At 37.5% G+C, this 19,221-nt stretch overlaps 1 protein-coding gene across 4 annotated transcripts in view; it reads left to right on the top strand.

Moving 5' to 3' along the window:
* TLE1 (TLE family member 1, transcriptional corepressor) overlaps positions 1–19,221 on the top strand; it is a 106,288-nt gene that overhangs the window by 12,048 nt on the left and 75,019 nt on the right. For 2 of the 4 annotated variants that reach the window (XM_034773100.1, XM_034773099.1), the window contains exons 5-6: positions 9,627–9,689; positions 10,650–10,724. In XM_034773100.1, coding sequence (XP_034628991.1) covers positions 9,627–9,689; positions 10,650–10,724 — 138 coding nt within the window. Of the gene's footprint in view, positions 1–9,626; positions 9,690–10,649; positions 10,755–19,221 lie in introns of all 4 variants that reach the window. The other 2 variants (XM_034773098.1, XM_034773097.1) reach the window with 1 other exon arrangement.

The raw sequence follows: 19,221 nt of genomic DNA, 5'->3' as shown, positions 1-19,221 counted from the left end.
AATGTGAGGAAGTCATCTCCCCTAGGGTTTACTCGCATACTATTGTGGCTGCCGTACTTTGTGATTTTGAAGTGAGTACAAATACAAACGTTGGGCAGAGGGAGAGATGCATTTCATGTTAAACTGTTGGCTTTTGCCCCAAATACAGGAATTGTTCCCTTTATTTTAAATGAGTACCCATTGCTGCTTATTAGATCGTTTTCCTTTCATAGAGAAAAAACCTCACTCCTCCTGTTGGTGAGAATATTAGTAATGACAGTGTTTATAACTTTAAAATATAGTTTAAAAGCCGACTTCTACGGTTTGTCGTATACTGGTTAATATGGCTGTAAAGAGGAGATGAATGTGGCTACTTTTCTGAGTCTATTACTCAGGAGGCCTGTAAATTTGATTGGCTGTTACAATTCTAGCAGAATCATTCGATTTGAGAGCAATAGAAAGATAAGATATCCAATTACCCAAATGATTTGCAGGGTTAGCCAACGTTGTCATGGAGATGCGAGTTGGAACAAATTAAATTTTAAGCAATAAAATAATCTTAAAGCACGTCTGGGAACAAGAAAATTTGGCAGTGGCACTTACCTGAATTGAATCTTAGCTTGACACGCTGTTGTTTGACATTGATATACTGTGGGGGCCTCAACTTTTAAATGGCATGTTGTCTTCATGTTTTTTTCTTTTTGCAGCCATTGCCAAAACAAGGCATGTATTAGTTGTAAATAAATGGTTGTTAATAATATATGCTTATCTCAATACTCAACCTGGATTCAATAACGCTTATGAATAGCAGAGTTCATAGAATGTTAGACTTAAATCATTTGAGACTTTTTAATATTTAAGTTTTCAGGTTGTTTATATTTAAAAAAAAATTATTTGCAACTAACATTTTTTAGTGTCTTATACAACAAATTTTTAGCAGGAATAGTGGAAACTAAGAAGTTTGGAAGCCCCTCTTTGTGGTGGTGGGGAGACTTATGAGTTATGAACACATTTTTGTTTCTGAGGTTCTTGATTTTTTTGAAAAGCATAAAAGCTTCACTATTGTTCTGTGTTGCTTTTTTCAGCAATGCTGTAGGAATATGAGAAAATACATACCTTTAAACTTCGACTGATGATGAAGAAAACTTGTAAACAGAACTGTGATGTGTGAAAGGATGTTTTTATTATTATTATTAATGCAACATTTAACTGATTCCTGGCTTGCAGCATGGATTTAAAACAGTCGTCAAGTGAGTCGCATAAAGAGAGCTTTTATCCACGTCTCTTAGACAGATGGAGATGAAAATTGGTCTGAGGTCAAGCCATTTGCAACATTCTCACATCCTTCGATTTTCATCTCATCCTCTCCACAGATCATCTCAAATGATTCAGTAATGACCAAGAGTGCAACATTGACCTTTATTCCCTGGTGGGTTAGTGTTACACAGTATAAATGGCTGGAAGTAGTTTCTTTCATCCAGAAGAAGTTCAGTGCTGTGATTGGCCTTCCATGTGGGGAAGTGCAAATGAAGTCAGAGTACTTAAATTTAGCTTCTAATGCTGTTGTAAACTTGAATTGACGGTCTATAATTTTTGTCCTTGTGTGTGTGTTTTTTTTTTTTTTTTTTTCTTTCTTTTTTTAAGATACTCGTTCCAACCTTTTCACACACTAGGATGCCTTTTATTAACAGGATGAAGTTGGATAACTTGATTAGTCACTAAATATTTTTTAAGGCCACTTTTAAATGTAATATGTGTATTTTGGTAATTAGCTTTGGTCTAACTGGCAAAGACTTGATACAATAGGACCAGTTTTCTTCTTTTAGATTTTATCACTTGTATGCCTGCATTTCACATGCTTCTTAGTTTTTACTTTTTTTAAAGCTGCTTTTGTCCTATAATATATGGAATTTTGGTGTAACAGTTTAAATATTTCATTGACTACTTACTCTAAAGCGGGTTTAATCTAGTAATTCCTGTAAAAGATTATTTTTGCTATTTCATGATTTACAAAGAATACATAAGAAAATGATCTTGATAAGCCACACTGTTTATCACTAAGGGTCAAGTCCTGGTCCCATTGAAGTCAAGGGGAGTCTTGTGAATGGTCATCTTCCAACACTTTCTATGAATAACTTTATTATTTAACCCAACTAGAATGTACTTTATTTTTTTGCCATCTGAACTTTGTCTGGAGAGACTTCATGTACAGTACACAAACTTGTTAGAAACACAGATGTCACTGGAAAAGGTGCAGAACATCTGTAGTTGTAGCGAGCTTTTGTTTTAACATAGACTATAGGGTCATTTTAAAGCAAAGATGTGTTTTGTTTTTTTTTTTTTTTTTGAACATCAGGTTTTTATATTTTATATTTGCACCATTGACAAAATTTACTTTTTAAATTATAAGACGACTAGATAACTGAGACTTGGATTTTTATTCCTTTACTCCCTCTTAAACTGTTCTCCACATTATCTAGCATTCTAAAACGGATATGAAATGTGGCATACAAAACTGAATAATTATAAGGAGGTTAAAAGGCCACAAATGTGGCATGCAAAATCCTGCTCTCACAAGCTTAACATACACCAGAATCAGACTGAATGCTTTCATATCTTGATCTAGTTTTGTGACCTACAAAGTACTATTTTCAGATCTGTGGGGGCAGACTTCTCTTTTAACAAAGTACACTAACCACACAGTTTCTACATGATATGATGCTAATTTTTTTTTTTCTTTCCCCAATTTGGGCTCTTAAATTTTGAGGTGCCTTTTGAAAACAGATAATGGTATTGAACCACAATATTTAACACGTCTTATTAAATATTCCAAATATATGATTTAAGATAAAGTTGGTTGAGATCTGATATCATTTACAGGGCTAGAGGTGGTTTTTATGGATCCTTGTCGCTAAGGACGCTTACGCCTATCTACACTTGTAGAATACTCTTAATAAATAAAATTATTGCATTGTTAACATATGGTTAGTTCCTACAGTGTTACCTATGTTGGGGGCCCTAGTGTAAAAAGGCCACGTGCCTTATATTATATGTTGACTTGCCCCAGTCAGAGGAGACTTGTGTAATACTATGTCAAAATGCCTGTTGTGCCCTCTGTGCTAGAGCTTCTTCCAACATTACTAGCAAAGATGAGCTAGTGGTAGTAATGGTGAGAACTTGTTGAAGTATTTTTCTTGTGTAGCTAAGGCCTAATATGGGGGTGATGTCTTTTAAGATTACATTACACTTTTTTTCCTTTCTCACTTCCAAAGCAAAAACTAACAGCGTCCTAAAGAAAAGATTGGTTTGAGCGTGGTTTCCATATTATGCATTTTAAAAACAAAAAGGTTGTTTGCAGGTTGTATTTTAGAATACAATGTCATCTGCTGGATCAAACATTTGTGAAAAATTTTATTAGTATTAATCGTTCTTTTATGGAATAAATAAATATTGTTGGTACAAACACTGCTTTCATAAGTGCTTAAAAAGATCTGTATGACAGAATCTTATTTAGAAAAAAGCATGGCTGCTTTGTTTTTTGTCATTTATGTCAAGAATGCAACTATAGCAAAATGACATATTAAAAATACAAACACTTATGCTTAGCAACGGTTAGGTCAAAACATTTGTCATTAATTAGAAGGAACCAAGGCAAAAAAATTACATGAAGACAACACTGCAGGCTCAGCTTCACTTTGCAAAATGCAGCTGAATTCCTTCATGTTAATTTTAATGATGCTTCAAAAAGGAGGGCAGCACTTGAATCAGGGGTCTGACAAGCTTGTCATTTGCAAATAAATCAAAAGACCATCATTGCAACAGCAAGAACCAATGAATGGAGTTGCTTTGTCATTCTTTGATAGGCCCCACACTCAAGCCTGCTATTAAAAATGAATGTATTCAAGAGGCTCTGCATTAAGAACATAAACAATTAAGGGCACTTGAGATGTTCTGCTAAGAGCTGCCATACAGATACAAGAGCTTTTACATGCAATGCAGGCCTCTGCAGTCTGCTTTGCCAGTGAGCCAAAGAGAACATGGGCAATTAGTGTTCATGTCTGTGCACAAGTAGCTTTCTGCATGAATTTTCTTTCCCTCATTGTTGGTCTTCAGGCATACATAGGGCAGTTAAAACAATCTGAGAATAGCTGCATCAAATTGGAGACTGCCCCCAAGTAACTGTTAAAAGAACACTTTTAGCAACTGCCAGATGACTAACTATAAATATGTATCTTTATAAGCCTCAAAAATTGATGACTTAAGTCATGATTACTAAGCCATTCAAACTCTCTTAAAGGAGTTGAGTTTTGTTTTTCAAGCATATTTCTTTCTAGGAGAATTGTGATGGGAGTTTGTTCTTGCAATGATGGCTGTAATCCTCCCTGGATCTGCATTTGAAACTTTCACAATTAGCAATCCTGTAGGAACACAGAATACACTTGTGTTCTTTCCTGGATTGCTAAATGAGCAACTAATATTCTTTACAAGGTAATAACACGGTGGAGGTGAATATGTAGAAACTGAACTAACTCATTACTTGTATACGTCTAGGTAGCCTAAGTTTATGGAAACAACTTTTTTTTTTTTTTTTAAACCCTTGGGGATGGAAGACTTCAGAGGAGCCAGGGCAAAGTTAAGTGTTCTGTGGTCACTAGTCGTGTTTCCAGTGCTTGAGAGAGGAAACTGATGTAGTTTGGGTATTAAATCTTGATGTAGTTTGGGTATTAAATAATTCCTTTAATAGCTGCTGATGGTTTTTTGGTGGATACTCGAAGAATGTCTTTCTTTGAACTGAAATTTCTAACTTTCAGTGTTTTAAAAGGTCCCTAGAGGCAGGTGCAAAGGAAAATTACTAATTAGGTACACGAGTCTGAATAGAAGGTTATTGTTACAATAATGTCAAAGTAGAAAAACATATGTAGCTGTTAAATATTGTGGTATTATCTATGGGTGTTGTAGGAATTGAGTGTAGCTAGATGAACATGACTATTTCTCATCAATATATGTGTTGTTACATGGTTTAGTCGTAATTTTCATCTTTCAAGCTTAAACTTTCCAAGCTTTATATGTTCCTGAAGATACGTTTTAAAAACAAAGTTTTGTTGGATTGAGAGGATGGTGAAAGCTGTGATGGGCAGTGATTGTTTTTTCCTATGTTAGTAAACTCTTGAAACTTGGCATAGTCTGGTGAAAATCTGTTTTGATTTATCAACCCTTGAGAATTTAACTCTATATACATATGTAGTCAACTTTTTCATGAACCTTGTTGCAAACGTGATACAGTAGGCAGCGAAGGCAAGCTACATTGTGCATGATATTACATCACTGGATTAACTATTCATCCTTTAGTTCCCTGATCTAAAACAATTTCCAGGTATTTTGGTGACATGACCAATAAATGGGATCATCAGCGTACTGTTCCATTTTTTGCTACCAAAATACCTACGTCGCTTAATATTTGGGGCATGTCCATGGGAGTTGAGGGAAGATGGGGGGCTCAAAAGACTGCTAATGGGTTTGCAGAAGACTTCTAAATCATGATTGCTAGGGTCTTCAGTAACAAGGGGGTTTGTAGGGATGTGACCTTAAAACCAACCAAAAAAACCCCCCAAACCACACCCAGACAATGTTAAGGGGTTTGCTTTCCCATTGTTTAAGTTCAGAAGGGACTTTTATCTGAGACCAAGAGCAATATCTCTTCAGTCCCTTTCCTCTCAGTGCACATGCTCATATGCTGACTCTTCGGTTTCAGGTTTGCTGTTGTGGTTATTCTAGTAAACACTTTTGCAGGGCCTTGGGAAGTAAGTATGCGTGTGCATCACCAGAACAGTGCCTCAATGCTGCTCTTATGCTAGCAAGAGATAGGCATCCATGCTTTCTATCCATAGTTTGATCCTATGAACAACATAAAGTTGAAAATTAGACATTTATTTTTCAGCTGTATTAATAAATGTTAACTTTTACAATACTAGGGCCAGCGTCATAAAATGAAAATGAGACTTTTTTAAATTGATGGTGCCCCTTTGAAGTAGTAAGTGCCTATTTAACAACGTGAAGAGCTCTGTTATCTCGAAAACATCTTTCTCACCAACAGAAGAAGTTGGTCCAATAAAAGATCCTATCTCATCCGCCTTGTCTCATGTTTTAACAACTGACCTTTCAATGTACAGTAAAAGGTGACATTTATCAAGAATTAGGAGTTAAGGGAACAGTGGAGGCAGTGCATTTAAAAAACCCCTAAAAATCTTTTATTGTTTTTTTTTTTTTATGCATTTTTTTTTTCATGTCACAAATCTCTCTGGTAACTTCTTTGATTGAACTATGGAAATATCTTAATGCTCCACAAATTCTGAAATGCAGATTAGATGTAAACTAATTCTCAAATACTTCAGTGATGTAAGGTCAAAAGACTGATTATTTTCCACAAGTATCAAGAGATTCACATTTGTCTGACCCATTTAGTGGTTTTTTTAGGGAAAAGAAATCAGAAAATTCCGTAAGGATGTTAACTTTTTGTCCATGAAATTTATCAGTGGTCCTGTTTTGCTTTACTGACTTGGAACCATTTTTCATTCAATTTCTTTAATCCCTGTATATGAACAGAGGGCCTACACCTCCAAGTGTGAGACTTCCATGAAACACCAAATATTTTAGAAATCTTGCTTTAAAAAAAACTGACCCCCAAAAGTGAAATCTCTAATCAGTTATAGTAGAGGATTACAGGCCAGAGAACCTTCACTTAGGCTCTTCTGACCAAAACTGCTTTCCACCTGAAACTAGAACTCCTCTCCTCCCATCCTGAAAACAAAGGACTTATGACCTAATTAAAATTAGGTCATTCAGGAACTATATATTACCGCTCCTCTCTCATGGGGATTCAAGCCCATTACACAGCAGTCTACTGGCATCCTAATTGCTGGCAGATCTCCAGCTCAGGAGGGGCTAGTGTGTGGGGAACATGCTGCAAAGAGTGAGTTTTGGTAACTAGGTAAGTTTTAGTTGCGTACGTGAAATTTACGAAAAATGCACATGATACACAAACTGGCCAACAATACTTGATCACTTTTAAAACTGCTACAAACACGTAACAGCTTTCCCATATTACTGTTGCTATTCATTAATTTTTTTTATTTGGATTGCACTAGCACTGAAGGCCCCAGTCAGACTCTGCCCCCCTGGACTAAGAATTCAAATAAAATGATCTCCACTCCAACGTTTATTTAAATAAAAAAGCTGTTTCTGAGCACTTGTCATCCTGTGGAATGGGAAGGAAAGGTCAGAGAAGCAACCACCTCTTCCTCCTCTAAGGAAAGTGAATTGTGTTCCCCTCCCTCCTTTCCATCCTCTCACCCCTTTAAAAAAAAAAAAAAAAATTAACATTAAGGGGAATACTATTGGTTGTGCCAGTGGTCAGTGGAACAGCTATCAAGTAACTGGCTGCTGGTCCCTGATTCTCTGCTCCAGCTCTGATGCAGGCTACAGGGCCCTTGGACTACTTTAACTTGCATCCATTGGCTTTAGTTCCCTAAGATGCTAAGCTCAGTGCATTCCCCTTCCCCCGCCTTCCTGCCAAGGGTTGTGGAGAGGGGAGCGTTCAGACAATTCTACTAGTTCTGCACCTGCTGGGCACTACCCTACACCCAGGGAATCCGCAGCAGGGAACTTGCAGGTGGCTTCCACGTCTCTTGTTCTTCCTGGGTGGTGCAAAGGGAGCAGAATGGGGCAGAAAATCTGCTCCTAGAATCATTAGGGTGTTGGGGCGAGGAGGAGGTTCAGTGGTTGACTTCACATCAGAATCTTCAGCTGTGGGCTGCAGCTAAGATCTTTGAGTAAGAGTTCCTCTATTCACCATAATATTGGAATTTGACTTCAGGTAAATGGATGGGGAATCCTTGCTATCAACAGACCATTATCTTCTATTAACCTTAGCTCTTATTTTATCGATGGGGAAACAGATGTAGGGTTTAGTGACTTATCGGGGGGATGAAGATTCATGTTGACGATGCAGAGCAGTGTTTCCCAAACTTGGGACTCCGCTCCTGTAGGGAAAGCCCCTGGCAGGCTGGGCCGGTTTGTTTACCTGCCCCGTCCGCAGGTTCTGCCGATCGCGGCTCCCACTGGCCGCGGTTCGCTGCTCCAGGCCAATGGGAGCTGCTGGAAGGCTTTCCCCACACAAGCGGCGTCCCAAGTTTGGGAACACTGATGTAGAGTGTATTGGGTACAATTCTTGGAGTCAGGGGATATGGGTTCTTCTAATCCTGGTTTTGATACGGACATGCTGCAAGTTGGAGGATACTTATTATATAATTAATAGGTGTGTAGTGAGGTATAAATAAAGGTCTGAAATTCTGTAAATAAAAAAAAGAATGTCAGTGACAGTTGGGAATAGAATTTGGGAATGCCTGGTCCCTCAGCAGGCACGTGCTCAACTCTAGACTGCTGTGTCTGAGAAGGAAGGTAAAAACATCCTTTCCCTTTGCCATTTTAATGGAAGTCTTGCAAAATTGATAATGAAATATTTGAGATTTGCCTGTTAAGCTCTGTTCTCTACTGTCTTCAGTGAAGCTGATCATTTTCTCCTCTGCTGTTTCTTTAGGTTTTACAATTCTGTAGTCTTGTTCTGATAAGTTATCCACTGCTTCAGTGATTCCTTATCCTTGCCATGCCCCCTATATGTTTGCCCTCAGGGTTCTGTTCCTTCCTTCATCTGCTCCATTATTTCAATTGTTTCTAAATAGATGTTTCCCAAATCAATCTCTCTGCCAAGTCTCTGCCCTCTTTTGCACCTGTCTCTTGGGTATTTCTTGTACACTTCTGATTCTATCTTGCTGTCTCAAGAACTCCTAATCTATCTTCACTATCCCTTCTCTATTAGATCAGTTTCTTCATTGGATGCTTCTTTTACCACCTTCTCAGTTTTCATTTTCAAGGTCCTGCAAAAAATTGTCTCACCTCCATGTCTGTTGCTATTTCTTTCAGCTCAGTGTCCTTGGTTACTTTCTGCTCCTTTTGTCCATGTCACATTCTTCATGCCCTTCTGTCATGCTCCCCGCCTCTACTTACCTGCCAAGCACCCTCTCCTCTTTCATATGCACCTCTTCAGTAATCCTTTCTGCTGTACCTTTTCCATCCTCTCCATTATTTGAACTGTTCTTTTTTTATCTTGACTTTTAAATTGTAAATTCTTCATGGCAGGCAATACATCTTGCTCTCTAAAAGGATTGTCTAAACACCGAACCTGATAAAAATCACATGAAAGGATATTCGCTTCACATGCCATTTTTGTAGAACACTGTTCTGTGCAACTTGGTAAATTGAGTAATAAATCTGCCTTTTAAAAGGCTTTAACTTGCGTTGGATTTGAACAAATCCTTTACTTGTTAATGAGCTACTTAGAAAGACCAGATTTTTCCTTAAATATATATATAGAGAGATTAGGTACTTGAGACATAGCAGATGTCCTAGAGTAACGAACTAGGTCAATGTCCTGATTAGGAGCCTATTAGTAATCATTTATACTTTCACTAGACATCTTTATGAATTTTTTACAATGCTTGCACTTAATATATGACCCTGTAAAGTATCTGATATATGATAACATATCTCATGCATGTTTTAACCAAAATATTTACCTTTTTTTCTTATAGACAGAAATCGCCAAGAGATTGAATACTATTTGTGCACAAGTTATCCCGTTTTTGTCTCAGGAAGTAAGTAAAACTGTTCAGCTGTTAAAGTGCAATTATGTTGCTTCTCTGTTTGCAAATTAGCTAGTTTTAAGATGTTAATTTTATCACAACGCTCAAGTGTGAGGAACATCTGTTATAGCTGAAGTGTGTAACTCCTCTTAAACCCCCCCCACCCCCGCTAATTTGGTCTAACATCTGAGTTTAAACTGAGGAACTGGTGACAATAGCTCAACCTCAAATTAATTCTCTTCGGGGTGGGGGGAAACTATAAAATGACTATAAAACAATTTTTTGTTTTCATCTTTAATGACAATACTAAGTTCTACTTAATAGTAAAGTGTTAAATTCTGTGTAAATAAGAAAGTTGGCCTTCAATACTAAAATATTCAGATATTATTTTTGGGTAGGTAGGTAACACACAGTTGGTAACTCAAATACAAAATGTTGTTCCAGGGTATAAAAACATTGCTTGACTACAACTGTAGAATATTAAAGACTACTTCTGTTCAGTATTGGAACCAGCTTTGGATTAGACTTTCAAATACTTCATAGTTGCAAAAATGTAGGTAGCTGCCTAGTCTTTTTGTTGATACCTACACTATGTTCATTATATTGGATGCAGGAATTATAAATGACTTGTAAAATGGACACTAGTTTCAAGTTGTTAGAACCTTCTCATCTCAGTTGGAAACTAATGATTTAGTTACTAGAAGATATTCTCTTTAAAAGTTTCCAACATTTAAGTTACCTTTATGACAAATCAAGTACTTTACATCTTAACTGGCATAAGATGACCTATAATAGATAACCTCGGCTTCTGTCTTACTGTGCAGATTTCTATACAGAAACTATTTCTGTGCATACTGGTCTCGGTTTTAATGTACTGGTGTTTTTATGAGGTGGGAAGAGGAGAAGTTGGCATAGGTGTTCAACAGCTTAACACAAATTTTAACTTTTTTTTTTTTTTTTTTTTTTTAATAGCATCAGCAGCAAGTGGCCCAAGCAGTAGAACGTGCCAAACAAGTGACCATGGCTGAACTAAATGCCATCATCGGGGTACGTGGCCTTCCAGGTCTACCTCCTACAGTGTGTATAACCAGCTTTCATTTCTTATTGCTTTGGTAGTTTTAAAATAAACCTGATAATTTTTTGATATCTAATTCTGTTTTGATACCTAATATTATTGCTCAAACTTATTTGACTTGGCTCACTCAGATTTTAGAGGAGGTAGAATTAACAGCAGCTTACTTTGTAACAGAATGTCTTTTCATTCCCTGCACCCATATATTATATCAAAACCTTTGCTGCAAGAAAGACCAGGGAGTTTGGGAAAGATTTATTATCTATTGATCATGGGTATTGTGTGCTACTTGATCTAAGTTACCTTTGTTTTGCCTCCTGCTTTTTGTGACATTTGAGTTTTTGGAACCTGTACAACTATTCAGTCTTCTTCCTTTTCCTTTCTTCTGCATCTTTCATGAATTTTAAAGTAGCAGGCTAATGAAAAGAAACTTCTCTTGCTTTTGAAGTAGTATTAATTGTCTGACATAATGTTCTAATAGCCTTTCACCAAGTTTGTGCTTCTAACTATGCTGAAATAAGTTAATACTACTTTCTTGTGACTGGTTGTCATTCACAAGTCATTTGTTTTGCATTAATGAACTCTGTGAACCATGCATTCCTTCCACTGCATGAGTTTATTTCTCCCATCACTAAGTCTAGAATATATCTCATGTTTTCTGCCCTTCCAGACTAAGTGAAAGAAGTAGCCGAAACAAGAAGCCGTCCTTTCTGATTTTATTCATATGTGAGCGCCTTGAGCAGATTCAAATTACTCATTTATCAATTTATGTTAATTGCTTGTGAGAAGATGCCCTGCTGGTCTTTATAGTTCCCTCAGACACTTTGTAATGATAATTAGACATGCTGCTGTACGGATTAACAGTGCCATAGTCCAATGACGTCTACAGACAATGGAACCAGTTAATCCATCTGTGCTTAAAATTACATCCCAACTGGAGATGGAAAAAAAAAAACCCATAAGAGCGAGGGAGGATTAAAAGAATGAGCCTCAGCTTGAAAACTCTCCTTTCATCAGTTTCTCAATTGCAGATCTGCAGTCGGTTTGCCTGTGGTAAGCTATTGGCAGTCAATTAGGTGAAATAAACTGGGAGGGTGACCTTCATTTCCTTTTAATAGCTTTTTCCTCCCTCAAATGGGGAGGTTCAGTGGATTTTCAGCTTAAATTTTATTCAAGCTGCTTTATTACACTTGACAGATTAGCTTTGCATAAACATACCCCCCCCTTCAAATCGGAACCCTGTTTTCCCCTTTTTTTTCAAATTTTGACTGTTACTGAGTTAATTCACTAATCATGTTTAATAAAAGTTACATCTGTATTTGTCTGCAGTCTTCTCTGTGCTTTGCTTGCATAATGAATTGCCTTATTTTGAAGATCAGATCAAATATACATACAAGCATACTGTATGAATAATATTTGATTAGCAAAGATTAATAGCATTGTGTTTTCTTGTTATTTTAAAAGTGTACAATTTCCCTGAGGGCAGATCCTGAATAAAAAGTCCTTTTCATAGTGGACTAAACTTGTAGGACACTTCTTTGCACAGTGTTTTAAAAAACAAAAACAAAAAACCCCAACAACATTAAAACATCTTTTTCATTGGACCAAGAAATTATCCTGACAGTAAGAAGAAGAACAGGAGTACTTGTGGCACCTTAGAGACTAACAAATTTATTAGAGCATAAGCTTTCGTGGACTACAGCCCACTTCTTCGGATGCATATCCGAAGAAGTGGGCTGTAGTCCACGAAAGCTTATGCTCTAATAAATTTGTTAGTCTCTAAGGTGCCACAAGTACTCCTGTTCTTCTTTTTGCAGATACAGACTAACACGGCTGTTACTCTGAAACCTATCCTGACAGTGAAGATTTACTGTATAGCAAAACCTGTCTTCCCAAACTCGCTATGGAAGTGTTGTCCCCAGTGGCATTTGCTGAATGTGTACTGTTCAGTTCTGTGCTCTTAGGTCTACAACTACAGCGTACAATTATGACTTTTATAGGCAGGGGTTTTTTGGAGGTAGGGAGAGGTATGTTAATCTTATGAATAGAAATCTCAGTTTTTTAATTTTAAACTACCAATGATCCTTCAGTAGAAGCATTTCCATTTGTTTTATGAAAGAGTACTCAGCAATGCTGTCGTAGTTCAGATGTTGTGAATGAGGGAATAAACACATAGTTAGCACAAATGTATTTTAATTTTCAACGTAGATCTATGTATTATGCATACCAGAAATCAGATGTATGTCAAAGTGATCTTTTACAGTTTTAGGTGATCAATAATTATCCTATGCGGCACAATAAGTTTCATGCTCTGACATATGCTTGATTTTGTTTGAAAGGGATTGTGTGCATCCTGGAAAATCAGAGTAGCATAAAATTGGGTTGACAATTCCGTGGACCTTTGCTCCCCTTCATTGAACATGCAGTGTGTCAACCTGTCTCCCCAGAGGGGAGGAGGCATCAGGAGGCTGGCTATTCCTACAATCAGCAGCTGCACTGAAAGTAAACACAGCCCAGTTTGATAGCAGCTGTCAGTATTGTTCAGGGACCCGACTTAGTGTAAAGAACAATAGAGGGGCCATACTCTTAAACTGCAGTGTCTTTCAGGCTAAGAAAAGAAATAGTAATTTAACGGTTTAGACATCTATTATGAGTGTGAAAGATCATGGAAGACTTCTTTAAAATGCAAATAGGCTGAAGCATTCTCCAACAGTATAAGGTACAATCAAGTAGCCTATGGCATCATAGTGCTAAAGATATTTCTGTACCATAAATGTTGGGGATGGGAAGAAAGTTAAGCATTTTCTCAGCAGATGTTCAGTTAGGTGTTCTCCCTGACTAGGTAAAATCTGCATTCTTGGCATTTCTGTCTGAGCACTGATTTTCTTTCCTTCTTTAAAAAAAGGATTGTGATTCCCTGACATGGTATAATGATTCAAAATAACTGTTTCCAAATTCAGTCTTGCCTCATTAATTTAGTTATTAAAGAGTTTGTGTTTCCATTGGGTGCACATATTGGGTTGGGGGAGGAGAGGAAGCAAAACCAAACCTTGTAATTTAGTGGACACTAAAAAAAAATTAGATCTTTGTCACTTGGGGGTGTAAAAATCCACACGGTTGAGCAACGTGGTTAAACCGACTTAAGTCCCTTTGTAGGCAGCACTTGGTCAACAGAAGAATTCTTTCATTAACCTAGATATCACCTCTCAGGGAGAATCCCTCCCATCAGCCCAGGTAGTGTCTACAGTTGAAGCACTACAGCATCACAGTTGTGACACTGTAGTATTTTAAGTGTAGAGAAGCCTTAAGACTTATTTCTTGATAGGCCGCTTTTAAAATACAAACACACTACTACTTTAGTTAGTTGAGAAAATTGAATGTAGAGCAGGACTGCAAGATATTGTGGGGGGAGGAGGGGAATTATCTATCTAATGTAAAGGCAATTTTTAGTCAGTGTATATAAAGAAAGTATATTTAGATTGGAGGAATAATGAGTTGCATTCAGAAACTTTAATGAGTAAAAAAAAAATTCAGGTAGTGTTAACTTCTTTAATTAGATGTTGGAAGATCAGTTGTGAGATGCGTGTTCATGAACACACTCATTCACAGCCCCTTACTAATGGTTACTGAAATGTGTTATTGGGATTATCTAATTACTTATGTCAAGCCGCTACATGTTAGTTTGGGTGAGCTAAGTATTTTACTTTTCAGCCATTGTACCTGTCTGTACATGTTCAGCCATTGTACATGTCTGTTGTTTTTTGAATTACACCAGTCAGTGTTCATTGTATTACTATTTTTCACTAAAGTCGATTGAGTGAAGTAGTAGATTTGCTAGATAATTAAATGAAAAGTTTTGATTGTAAAGGATAGGTGCACCTGTTAACTCCTTGGCACCACTGATTTCAGAGCTTTGCCTGAAGTCTGTTTGGGGGCTGGGGAGAATCCAGATCATGGCATGAAAGGATTAAGTGGATTATCATGGTAGAACTTGAAGGGATTTTTTTTTTAGATATGATTAAGCAGCAAGCTGGAAAATCAAAGATGCCTATCAGCTCACACCAGGAGGAGCTAAGGGACAGTTATAATTAGTCTATCCCACTGTCAGCAATAACGTAATTTTGCAAGATTTATATATGGGCAACATTAATAAAATCCAGTCATTTATATAAAGTGTACATTCTTAATTTAGAACTACAGATCTGTAAATTGGAAAGGTATTTTAGTATAGAGAATGTAGCATACAAACGTGAATACTTAGTTTGACATTAGTTGCTAATGGTTCTGTGAAATGTATCTTTTTGGATTGACAGTACTTTTCAAGACAGATTGAGTTGTAGACCTCCAAAAGAGCTCTCCACTGTTGCATGAGGTGATTGGCTAAAGGATTAGCAAACTGCTGAATTATTTTTCTCTCCTTGGCTGTGGTTGCCAGCTATCTCTGGGATGGTAGTGTGTGAAGCTTAAGAGGATGAGGTTAACCTCTTGAGGGTTTATTCTTATGAGTGTGTAGTTAATCCTTGGAAAGCCTATAAATAACTAGGCTGTATGTTTTGTTATAAAATAGAAATACAGACTAGAACAGAAATGAATGCAAAATTCTGTGCAAGGGAAGAGCTAAGCAGCTGTAGCATTACTTTAGATCCTTCTCAGCAGTGATCTGTATTTTGTGCCAAGTGATATTTGGGGGGCGGCGGTTTAAGAGCAATAACTTAATAGTTTTCTGTAAAAAGAAAGCTGAGTGCAAGATACTTATGCATCTTTTTGGTACACTTCATAGTGTACTAGCCTATAAGAAGCAAGCTAAAACCTTGCTGTTCAGATATTTATAGTTTTTAAGTACGTACAAAAGTGCATACACAAACTTGATGTTTTGCCTTAAATTACGTGGGATTTCTTACTGTGTATTTGCATTAGATACAAACCAAGTAATCGGTTTCCTTTTAGTTATCACAGCTGAGGCAAGATTCATCATTTCGACATTTTATTACCTGATTTTTCTGCCCCCTCTCCTCCCCCCCACTGAAGTTGTGAGCACCCATTTCTGGAAAATCATGCCACAAAGCTAATTGCGGTTCTCAAAATACACGTTCTTGCAAGATGGCAACAATTATGTATACTCTCTGTGCTATAGCCCAAGCAATGAGCAACATAAATGCAACACTTTCAAATAATATTTAAAGGTGACTTTTAATAATTGTATATGTGGTTTTTACGTATAAAGACCTGAAAGGGGGCTTAAATATGCCTGTGTGTATTTGGAAATCATGATTTTGCTGAAGGTTCTGAGATGTGTATGGTGCTTCTATGCAAGAGGTGACAGCATGGTCAGTATCCGAAACATTAGTCAGTGAAATTGAACAGTGTGTTTGGTTTTAAACCGACTAAAAATCCCTTCCCCTCTCCATTGCACAACTTTTATTTTGTCTTTTGTCTTGTCACCACTTCACTAGTTCTCTGTTGATCAGTCTTCCTCCTAGATAAGACTTTTTTATAAAGCAAGTAGGTATAGGGAGAATACTTTCAGTCCCTCTACCGATCTAAAAAAGCAAAAAAGGGTAAAATACTCATCACCTTTAGACTGGTGTGTAATTGAGCTAATCATCTCTGCATCTCAAAACAGTATTGACATGCTTGCATTGGTTATATTTTAGAGGTGTAATGACTGAACCTGCAAATAAATGGAGATGGGCAGAATTACAAGGATTATGTGGTTGACTCAACAAAAATTTATTCTTTGCTTTTAGTTGCAGAAGTTTGAGAGCAGAACACATGTGCTGACAGATTTATTCTAGTAATATTCATTAGACCTGTCAATTTCCAGAGCAAATTGCACATATTTGTCTAAAATAGAAAAACATGCTTTAAGTGTTTTAAAGGCTGTTCCTGTATCCCCAAAACCACTCCCAAAGTGGATTAGGTAACTGGTTTCAGATGCCCAGCCTGTAGGTTCAGTCCAGATGTAACAATCTAGTTCCATGATGGAGTAAGATACTACAGAATATACCCGCTTGATTAGTTTCTAGACCTTTATGGTTAGGAACGCTCTTTGCATGTCAACCAGTGTAGTATTGTCTTCAATGTTTGGGGACACCCTTAGCAAATAAGAGAGAAATGTTTTCCCAACTAGAGCCTGCACTCCGCCGTGTGTACTTCCCTTTAAGGTACTTCACCCTCTCCCCTTTGTACTGTTCTCCTTGGTCCAATAGTCCAGGCTCTATCCTTCCTGTTTTTTGTTTGTTTGTTTGTTTTTGTTTTTTGTTCCACCAATGCTGACCTCAGCCCCATTCTTCCTGCCACTTAAAAAAAAATAATAATAATAAAAAAAATCTCTTGTGTGTTCCTTCATTTTATTTCCCTTTCTTTTCTACTGTTGTAAGGTCTTTGAGCCAAAGACCACGTGTTATTTGTGCAAGTGTCTGTCACACCTGTAGTGCTATATAACTATATATACTATAAGTATTAAACATTTAATTAAAATAATTACTCAATGAAAGCTTAACTGCTGATCATATTCAGCAGGAAAACCCATCCAGTGTGCTTATTCAGAGTTGGATGAGTGACAAATACAGAGGGTGGGGCCGTTCAGCCCCACTGTTTCAAAAAGTGCACTGTTTTACTCTGCACTGTGGAGCCCTACAGTAAAATCTTTCATCTTCCTGACATTGGGCCTGGGCTTGTCCTTTGAGAGCCAGAAGGGAGGGAGGAGAGAACCTAGGTGTTGCTGGATTTCTAGGCATTCTTCCCAGAGGTTTAGAAAGAGGAAGAGCTGCTGTACCTTCTCCTACTGACTGCTCAGGAAAGAGAGAAAAAGCAGTACAGTATTCCCAAGTTTCACCTCACTTAAACTACTTGCAAAATCGGACATAAAAATACAGAAGTGTCACAGCACACTATTACTGAAAAATTGCTGACTTTCTCATTTTTTACCATAGAATTATAAAATATATAATTCCCAGTTTGAGAAACACTCCTATAGTGTATAGAGCAGTTAAACAAGTCATTGTCCGTATGAAATTTTAGTTTGTACTGACTTCGCTAGTGCTTTTCATGTAGCCTGTTGTAAAATTAGGCAAATATATAGATGAGTTGCTGTACACACTGAAGAGCTCTGCAAACCCCCAGAGGTATGTGTACCCCTGGTTGAGAACCACTTCCTTAAAGTAAAATGAAGAGTGTATTAAAATAAAATAAGGGGTTACAATAGTGTAATGCTAGTCTGTGCATGAAAAGAATAAGATCTAGAGATACCATAAGAGGGAGATACCAAAGCATTCAGGAGCAAGCAGAGCAGTCCATCTGATAAGAAGCCTAGGGAGGAAGCAGCAAATCATCTGCTCCCACCGGATGAGTCTTCATTAGACTTTATTTATTTATTTTTAAACCTGGATTTAACTGAGGTATTTGTTTGTAGAAGCTGGTGTGGACACCCCCACATGTTTGTTCTTTACCCAAGGGCGTTCATCCATGGGAACTGAAGGGAAGAACAAATGTTTGCCTCCTGGAACAAATGTGTGGGGAGTGTTCATACTAACCTTTGCCAGTTAATGTGAGATTAATGAACAAATTTGTAGACAATTGACTCAAGTTAAAGTCTACTGAAGATGACCAGAAGCATCTTTCTTGCGGCTTATGTTTTCATTGCCAAAACTGTGTGTGTTACACAGATTGGTACCTTTGGTGTAAAATTCTAGTTAAGACCAGGCACAGGCAGACTTTACCTCAGTGTAGCTAGTCGAGGTCAACCTTGTATCTGGTCCACTCACCTTCACTAGGGACTTTTTACAACAAACACACACACCCCAGTGAACACACAGCCTCTTTGGGGCCTTGATGTAGGGGTAAGAGTGGGAATAGTTTGAGATTCTCTTGAAATGTGGGGTGGGGAAGATTGCAAAGAAGATAATGGAAGAAATCGTGAACATAAGGAAAGATACGATCGACAAAGGAGGATGGAAAAAGAAGAGAAATGGCAGTAGTTCTGAATCTTCTGCTTCTTGGCCTCTCATGGAGTAGTAAAGATTGCTATCATGTAGATGTTCTGTTGAGGGTCTCGTGTCCCTAACTTTGTAGATCAAGGCAGTGTGTGTGTGTTATGCAGGGGTCTTAATTCATTAATGTATGTATATATACTTCTGCAGAGTGAGTTTGACACCCTTGTTTCACCCTGAGTTGAACTAGTTTTAGAATTGGAATTAATTTGGAGGGGTGAGCTGGGAGGGAGTTGCTTTTAGCTAGTGTTTCATTTTCCTACTTAACCTCCCCCATCCCAGACAAACAAGTTTGAGATAATTTAAGGACACTAACAAAGTGGTGGTTTTTGAGATGAGCAGTTGAGTATTAGTTTAAAGTATGGGTTGACTGAAGAACAATGCAGGAGCTCTGAAACATTAGCTGATTTCATAGGGAAAATGTGAAGAACCGTTGTAAGCCATTCTGCTAATACACCTCTACCCTGATATAACGCGACCT

The sequence above is a fragment of the Trachemys scripta genome, chromosome 6 (assembly GCF_013100865.1).
Source record: "Trachemys scripta elegans isolate TJP31775 chromosome 6, CAS_Tse_1.0, whole genome shotgun sequence".
NCBI lineage: Eukaryota > Metazoa > Chordata > Testudines > Emydidae > Trachemys > Trachemys scripta.
The sequence above is the reverse complement of the archived record's forward strand: the minus strand, read 5'-3'. Positions and strand labels throughout refer to the sequence as shown.